Source organism: Oryctolagus cuniculus, chromosome X, assembly GCF_051225735.1.
Source record: "Oryctolagus cuniculus isolate XC-2025 breed Fujian yellow rabbit chromosome X, ASM5122573v1, whole genome shotgun sequence".
Lineage (NCBI taxonomy): Eukaryota > Metazoa > Chordata > Mammalia > Lagomorpha > Leporidae > Oryctolagus > Oryctolagus cuniculus.
In genome coordinates this window covers 51,316,965-51,326,008 of record NC_142888.1, presented here as the reverse complement: position 1 = coordinate 51,326,008, position 9,044 = coordinate 51,316,965, and the positions used below count along the sequence as shown (strand labels likewise).

The 9,044-nt window shown below is 48.0% G+C and overlaps 1 protein-coding gene across 1 annotated transcript; it reads right to left on the bottom strand.

Annotated features, from left to right (window-relative positions):
- Nucleotides 1-1,586: 1,586 nt before the first annotated feature.
- Nucleotides 1,587-6,143, bottom strand: LOC103351869 (uncharacterized protein CXorf49C). Its single transcript, XM_017349670.4, has 6 exons — nt 4,663-6,143; nt 3,940-4,096; nt 3,337-3,413; nt 3,011-3,056; nt 2,181-2,222; nt 1,587-2,070 (listed from the first exon to the last, which is right to left on the bottom strand). Exons 1-5 carry the CDS (start codon nt 5,956-5,958, stop codon nt 2,182-2,184), a joined length of 1,617 nt encoding a protein of 538 aa, XP_017205159.2. The 5' UTR covers nt 5,959-6,143; the 3' UTR covers nt 1,587-2,070; nt 2,181.
- Nucleotides 6,144-9,044: the final 2,901 nt, after the last annotated feature.

Genomic DNA, 9,044 nt, shown 5'->3' with positions numbered 1-9,044 from the left:
CTCAAACCAAAATGCAATCAGCATATGAAAGAGTGATGTACACCCCCCTGTTCATTATACTCAATTCACAATAGCTAAGATATGAATCAACCCAATTGTCCATCAACTGATGACTGGATAAAGAAATTCTGGTGTATATACACTATGGAATCCTCAGCAATAAAAAAAAAAAAATGAAATCCTACCTTTAGCAACACATTGGATGCAACTGGAAACTATTATATTAGTGAAGCCAGTTTCAAAAAAACAGATATCATATGTTTTACCTGATCTGTGTTATCTAATAGAGTACCTAAAATGTACTGGAGTGAAATGGACATTTTGAGATTCAATGATTGTTTAGTCCTGTCTCACCTGTTGAGAAATAATTTTTTTGTTCATACTATTTGTTGAACTCTTTACTTAGTGTTGGGTTAATCTTTTATGAGTATAAAGTAATAAAATAAAAGATAAATATAATAGATCTTTGTAAAAATTAAGAGTAGAAATAGGAGAGGGAGGAAAAAGAGAGGTGGGAGCATAGGCTGTAGGGAAGGTAGGATGAGAAGGATCATGTTCTTAAATCTGTATTCATGAAATACATGAAATGTGTATACATTAAATAAAAAAATTTTTTTTGACAGGCAGAGTGGACAGTGAGAGAGAGAGACAGAGAGAAAGGTCTTCCTTTGCCGTTGGTTCACCCTCCAATGGCCGCCGCGGCCAGCGTGCTGCGGCTGGCACACCGCACTGATCCAATGGCAGGAGCCAGGTACTTATCCTGGTCTCCCATGGGGTGCAGAGCCCAAGCACTTGGGCCATCCTCCACTGCACTCCCTGGCCACAGCAGAGAGCTGGCCTGGAAGAGGGGCAACTGGGACAGAATCCGGCGCCCCGACTGGGACTAGAACCTGGTGTGCCGGCGCCGCAAGGCGGAAGATTAGACTAGTGAGCCGTGGCGCCGGCCTGTACCATTAGTTTTTGAGAACATTCAGTCTATGGTAAAGGAAATGCCTTTAAAGAACTCTTTTAATGTACTTGTGGGAAGTGGGGAGGAGAAACAACTTTGGAAAAGGTGAGCCTGGGTTAAGATACCACCAGCTCTGCACTTGTGAGCTGTGTGATTCTGTGTCTGTTGCTATGTCCCTCGGCCACTTATTAAATGCAAAAAAACATTATATATGAGATTTTATAAAGATTAAGTGAAATAATGTATGCAAATTATGTTGTGTCTAGCACATGACCAGTTTTCCCTAATTGGTTGCTAACAGTACTCAATAACAATTATTTAAAAGCTAGTCCTACAGAATATATTAACTGGTTTCATTATTTTAAATGGTTTCAAACAATTTACTCAGATTAGGCAGGTAACACTCATTTTACTTTGATCTATTTCTCTATTAGTGCAGAAATAGAAACAAAAATAAAAGCCATAGGCACTTATTATTAACTATTCTGTGCCTAGAAACTGAGAGGCTCACCCTCATCATGTATTTCATAAGTGATTCTGGAATTAGTAAGAAAAAGAAATGATATGAACAACACGAGATGAGTTTAAGGAAGGGGTTTAATTTATTGACAGTTTTGTTACTTCCTTAGATGTTATGGATTGTGTTTGAGTTATTTATTAAATTCTTCACTTGTTAAAAAAAAGTGTGATGATGAAGTGAAACTGAGAATGACATACACTGTCCAGATAAGCTGTCCTTGTGAACAGTGAACTAGAGGGAGAATAGGAGTCCAAAAAGAGGACTGCACTGCTAGGCGGGAAGATGCGGCCAACACTACAACACTAAACAAAGTTGGTGGAAAATGAAATTCAAAGTTTAATTGTGGTGCACATTAAACAGGGGAACTGTTCTAAAAATGCCTGGTCATGGAGCAGCTCTTCACCCTCCAGAGGAGGTAGAGCACAGATGATTGAGAGGTAGTTTAACTTGAAACTTCTATGAACTGGGGTGGGGAAAGAGACAAAATCAGGGGCAGAGAGGGAGCTCTGGTTGGAGAGAAACCGGAGAGAAGCAGCTGGGTCGCAGATTCTGAGCTCAACAGGTACCAGCTGCTTTTCTGTTGGGAGATGCTGAGTTCAACCTGCGAAACAGAGACAGGCAATGTCACACCCAAGCCAGGGCTTGCCCACGTCCTTCCTAAACAGCCAGGACTGTGGCAAGTGGCATGGTATGTATATGTGTAACACTCACTTCAAAGGGTCTGTAACTTCTCAGCGAACGCCCACATCACTGCTGAAATACAGAAACAAAACAAGGCACTTCAGACACTGGCCTATGGGAAGCCTGGAAGTGTACCGCCAGGAAGGGGAAAGGGATCACCTAATCCTGTGACCTTGCAGACAGCTCTGGGATGGACAAAACTACCAATCACCTGTATAACATGTGGGACCGTCTTCTAAACAGAAACAAAATGGACCATTCTTAAACGTTGGGTCATATCAAAATCGTTCAGAACTTGTTGAAAAATAAATAATCCAAACAACAGGAGAAACCATACAAGCTACAGCAAGCAGCACTTCTAGAGAAAACATGTGCAGTAGCTCCAAATGTGCTAAAGAAGATCCCTGGGACTCTTTGGCAAAATTCACATGCAGCTGAGATGCTGCATTTTCCCTTGTTCTCACCCTTTGTTGTAAATTAGGGGTGGGGAACTTCTGTCCCATGGGCTGTATCAGGCCAGAAAAATCATTTGGTCCAGCCCTACCAAGGCGACCTAGACTTTACTCAAAATTCAATAAATCTACAGCAAGCTCATTTTTAATTTGATAACTTTTTATGGCCCACGAATGATGTTGTAAGTATCCAAATGTCCCTATTCAGAAAAAAAAGGTTCCCCACCCCTTCTGTAAATGAACAGAAGCATCCAGAGCCAAGCCTCTTTGGTTCTCCCCATAAGAATATGAGTTCTTGTGATGCCAACCACACTTGCAATCCCCCGCTGGCCCACGACCTGACACTTGCACAACTTCTCCCCAGTCTGCTCCAGTCCCAGCCCTAAGCCAGCCCAGGGTTCAACAAACCTAGTTCCTTTCTTAGGTCTTCTATTTCCTTCTGTAGTACGACACACTGGCACAGCAGTTGAGAGACAGAGAAAAAGAGAGAGAGAGAGAGCGAAATGGTGAGTATATATTGGCCTGCTCCCTCCCCATCCATGCCCCCAGCCTTTTCATCTGGCACCTCCCACAGCACAGTGGCCACATTGGCTTGGAATCCTAAATGAAAAGGAGGCACCCTCTCTCCTGTGGTGTGGGACAGTGAGTAGGAGACACAGGAGTCAGTTAAACCTGGACACATATCCCACCACCCAGTTTGGGCTTGCATTTCTAGAAGCCAGAGGCTGTACTACCTTAGGACAGCCCTCTATTCCAGGTGGCAACTGCGGCCTTTCTGTTCTTCGAGGAAGGACAGGTAGCTCCAGATCACCTGAAAGAGAATGCAAAATCAAACTTTCCAATGAGGAAGTGAGGTAGAAAGGGAATGACAGTCTCACCTTCTACTGGCAAAAAGTTGCCCTGCTCTGCTCAGGGACTCCAATCCTCTTTCTGGCCTGCCTTCCCACTAGTGTCACTGGACAGTAGTGACCTAGTGTCAGGCCATGTGCCCCAGTGATTCCCTAGGGTTGTGGCTCTAGGACACACTCTGGGACAGCCACAGGCACAGCCAGCTTCTGGGAGAAGTGACATGACTGTGCAGGACTCAGCAGGAAAGGTTCTGCTTCAGTGACCATCTACTGGTTTTGCAGCTTGGAGTACTAACACAAACCACCCCCACCTCACAAACACCATTCAGAGGATGATGCAGCCTTAGGCCAGCCTGGTTTCCTGGGGGTGAGCTGCCTGGATAGGCAGGAAAGTCTGGGGGCAAGGTTGAATCCCCAGAAATGACAGGTCTGAAGTTGTCCATCTTTAGCCCCTCTCCCCTCCACTTGAATCCAACCCACTGGACTCACCAGAGAGTGCAGGGCTTCTGGGTATGATGTCTCCCCAGCTGGGAGACAAAGGTTGCCAGTTTGCACCAACTGGGTGGTCTCTGGTGTTAGGGTTCCCACTGCTGAATTCTCCACGGTGACTGGACTGGGAAGATGTCCCTGCCATGTGTGCTGGAAGCTAAAACAAAAATTTCTCAGAGTTGCTCCAGGGTGTCAGTGCCAGTGTGGGTTAAATGTGTAGAGCCAGGATGAGATGAGGTCAGGAGCAGGCAAGGGAACTGTAGGCTCATCTCATCAGCTCTTTCTCTCTTCTCAGTCATAGGCCAGGAAGGAGAGTTGAGCCAGGGAGAAAAATATTGGTACTGAGAAGCACACACCCTCTGCCAAGCAGGACTGGGGAGCATCTGAGAGAGAGGAATCAGGAGGCTGAGAAAAGTAAACACCACAGCTCTGCAGCCCAGCCTGCAAGGGAGTCCCCTGATGTATTCAAATCCAGCTGGCAGCCCTGCCTTGTAACCCAAACATGAAGAGTATCAAGAACAGTGCCTGGCACACACCAAGTGCCCTCTAAATGTTTGTCCCTGACCTGAGGATCTCAATTTGGCGTCCTAGTGACGCAAGGCTCCCAATGAGTAGTTCTAAGTAAGGGGCACAGGCAGCAGGCCTAGAAAGGTGTGCTCTCAGTGAGGGGAGGAGGAGAATAAAGGGAGAATAAGAGGGAGAGAAAGAAGAAGGCCTACTCACTTGGGTCTTTGGGACTGGATCTCTGCTTAGGCCACCATCTCCTCTGACCACAGCCTGGAAATCCCTCTTCCTCCTCGTCCCACGTTTCTTCCTAGCACAGCCCTGACTGGACTTTTTGGATCCCCCATGGAGCAGGGAAACCATGCTGGACTTCTCAGGCAGTGAGACTTTAGGGAAGGAGACTGACGCCATGGGAGCTATTGACTCTCTGTGCCCCCACGGAGCAAAAGCTGTCCCAAGGACAACGTTAGTGTCAATCCCTAGGGATTTCTGCTTCTGGACCAACTCCTTCTTGGGAGTGGCATGGGGCAGCCCCCCTGCACCAGAAGCAGCAGCAGCACCAGCACCCAGGCAGCTGGGCCTACCCTCTCCATCACTCTGCATTTTCTTAGAGATAATGGAAGCCACTTCTCGCACCCTCTGTCTTTCCATGGTCCAAGTGAAACCCCAGAGAGTAGAGGTCAACAGACGGACTGAAATGTGAGGGAAATTCTCCCTGCTAAGGAAAATTGAGCATCTGGGGTTCCCTACCAGTGTTTCAGAGCTGCTGCACTTGAACAAGCCCCTTCTTTCCTGGGGAATGCTCACCCGCCTGGGCTGCATTATCCCGAGATCATCGGAGGAGGTAAGGCGGAAAGGCAGCCCCACCAGGCCATCCCTGCAGGCACGCTGGACAATCATGCTAATGCTTAAATGCGATCTGTCTACTCTTCTCTTTCTGCTGTCCCAGATCTGGCCTGTCCCTGAAGCACTCATGTATGGAGGGGCAGCACAAGCCTGGAGTGTTTCCACCGAGCTGGGGTCTAGCATAGCTTTACTGCTCGCATCTGCCTCAAAGCGCACACAAATGGCCCCTGTTTCGGCACAGGTGCTTTCTGCATCTGGAAATCTGCTCAAAGCCCCAGCATCCGGATCGCTGAGCAGCCGCACGATGGCTGCACACGCCTCAGCAACCTGGGACATGGAATCCACAGGGCCCTCCCCGTCAGAAGCAGGAGTGGTAGGCCGGGCTTCACAGCCAGGGAGCACCCCTTCTCCTTCCTGGATCATTCTCAGTTCAGGCTCCGAATCGGAGTCCAACTCCAACGGCAAGTTAAATGTCTGCGGGCTTGAGGGCCCACTCTCCCCTCTGCCTTCACCTTGGTCCTGCTCCTGGCCCTCATCCCTTTCTGGCAGCCCCAAATCCCAGCTTTGCCCAGCTGCCCGCAGGGCTCCGGAGCTCCCACAGACTGTCTGCTCCTCACTCTTCAGGCCGATATCTTCGCTAAAACCAGACGCCTTACTGTGGGAGCTCATGTCTCAAGTCTAGGCAGACCGGACTGAGCGGAAACGGTGGATCTAGCCACAGTCTCTGCGGAGGGAGAGTTGGGAGGCGAGCAGCAGGAGCTGCGACACCCTGCAACGGCCGTTACCGCAAGGGTCGCAGGGAATTTCCTCAAACGACTCAAGGCTTCCGGCACGAATTACAAAGCGTGAGGCGCGCTTCTCATTGGTCAGTCCCAAGCCAATCAGTTAGCTCCATATTGTCCCGCCCCTTCAGGTACCAGCCAATAGGGACAAAGACGCTTGCTCTGAAGCCAAACATAGTGTCTGACATGGAGGTCGCTAGCCAATTAGGTGGTGGGCATCGAGTGTCCAGGCCTCATCCCACCTCTTCCTTTCCAGCTACGTCCGTTCCAACATCGGCTTTCAAAACTCAGCTAGGTCTTGCAGTCACTGTTTCCCCATTATACGGCTTGAAAGTCGATGGGTGGGGTCTGACAGCATCTGAGTCAAGACCATGGGAGAATTAAAGTAACGATGAGTGTGAATCCCTCAGAACAGAAAGGATTTGCAAGCATCCATTCCATCCATGCGAACTTATGTCCCGATATCAAAATAGACAATAATGCCCATCCTCAATGATCCGAGGTTGCCCTATATTTTCCCTAACTGTCCCACATACGAAGTGTTTTAGGATTAAGACGGTACACTCTCTGTCACAACTGCTTCGTCTGAATGCATATTCAAACGTGCTGTTGTCAAGAAGGTGGGATGGACAGTGGAGTTGGGATTCAATCTCTGGGGGTTCTGATGTGGGATGTTGACATCCCAAGTGACATTTTAACTGCTGCACCAAATGCCTTCCTCCCAATTACTTTTTTTAACAGGCAGAGTGGACAGTGAGAGAGAGAGACAGAGAGAAAGGTCTTCCTTTGCTGTTGGTTCACCCTCCAATGGCCGCTGCGGCTGGTGCGCTGCGGCCGGCGCACCGCGCTGATCCGATGGCAGGAGCCAGGTGCTTCTCCTGGTCTCCCATGGGGTGCAGGGCCCAAGCACTTGGCCCATCCTCCACTGCACTCCCTGGCCACAGCAGAGAACTGGCCTGGAAGAGGGGCAACCGGGACAGAATCCGGCACCCCGACCAGGACTAGAACCCGGTGTGCCGGCGCCGCAAGGCAGAGGATTAGCCTAGTGAGCCGCGGCGCTGGCCCCAATTACTTATAAAAGCTTTTAAGCCCTTACTTTTGGGTTTTATATTTATCTCCTCAAGAATGGTTTGCCAGTAGTTTGCAAACTGCATTTTGAAAACCACTGTCGAGGCTGGTGCTATGGCATAGCGGGTAAAGCCGCCGCCTACAAAGCTGGCATCCTATATGGGCACCAGTTCGAGTGCTGGCATTCCATATGGGCGCCGGTTCGAGTCCCGGCTGCTACACTTCCGATGCAGCTCTCTGCTATGGTCTGGGAAAGCAATGGAAGATGGCCCAAGTCCTTGGGCCCCTGCACCCACGTGGGAGACATGGAGGAAGCTCCTGGCTCCTGGCTTCGGATCAGCCCAGCTCCAGCCATTGCAGTCATCTGGGGAGTGAACCAGCAGATGAAAGACGTCCCGCTACCTCTCCTTCTCTGTGTAACTCTGACTTTCAAATAAGTAAATAAATCATTGGGAAAAAAAAAAAAAAGAAAATCACTGTCCCCAAATTTTTCAGTGAACAGAAGGATCCATAAATATTAATAGGTGAGATTTAGATGAAATGGTTCAATGCTAGCATATTAAAATAGGCACTGAAATATACTGTAGCTGAGGACTAAATACAACTCTTGTTTAACCTAGAGAAAAAAAATGCCTTGAAGTTGTGAACCCATGGCACTTTGTTGGCCAGCCACTTTGGTAGACAGTTTGCCCACGTCTACCATATATACAAGTGTAGAAAACATAACCCTGCAACTGCATGATTAATTATAAGGTGTTCAAGTCAGATAACTACTAGACAGGGCAGGAGAGAGTGCATTGCACCTTCAGAAGTTCCATTCATGCCCCCTGATAGGGAACAAAATCATGTGCAAAAGGCTATAAGCAGGCTGATTCTATTTATGACAAGCTGGAAAAGAAAAATATATAGGGACATAAATCGGGTCTCTCTTTAATAGAATCAGGGGTTCTTAGAAGGGGATACCTACCAGAGGGCTAGAAGGAAATTGTGGGAGTGTTGTAAAATTATCTGCTTTGTGGTGCTGAGTAAATAGCAGTGGGCATGTCATTTTCAAAGAATGGTGTTCAGCTGTAAGTAGAAAATACTAACAACCAGCTAACACAACAGCTTGCAGATGTGTGGAAATTTGCATGACATGACAGCTGTGTTACAAATTACAAAGTACATGAACCTGGAAAGTCTTAAAGCAAACCGAGTGTTGATCAAATAAAATGTTAGGGGTAGGGGCTGGTGCTGTGGCACAGCCAATTAACACCCTGGCCTGAAGCGCCAGCATCTCCTATGGGCACCAGTTTGAGACCCGGCTGCTACACTTCTGATCCAGCTCTCTGCTATGGCCTGGGAAAGCAGTGGAAGATGGCCCAAGTCCTTGGGCCCCTGCACCCATGTGGGAGACCCGGAAGAAGCTCCTGGCTCCTGGCTTCAAATCGGTGCTGCTCTGGCCGTTGCGGCCAATTGGGGAGTGAACCAGCAGATGGAAGACCTCTCTCTCTCTCTCTCTCTCTCTCTCTCTCTCTCTCTCTGTGTGTGTGTGTGTGTGTGTGTGTAACTCAGACCTTCAAATAAATAAATAAATCTTTAAAAAATGTTAGGTGTAGTTAACGTAGCAAAACTAAAACAGATGGAAATAATAAAACTTGTGTGACATCTGTGAAGGTTGTAACCCCATAGTACTTAGCCAATAAGGAACCAGGTGTGTACTGTCACGCCAGGGAGTAGTTTGCTGTAAACTGCATCAGGTGTGCCTTACCACCAGACACTGATCTTGCAAGACTGTGAATTAAGTCTTGCTTTCATTGTACTTCTCAAGCCCAACTCCATCCTTTGAGTAGACAGGTGAGGATATTTCCCAAAAACTTGGGACTTGTCCAGATCTCTGTGCTCCTGTGGACTGGAGGCTCTAGC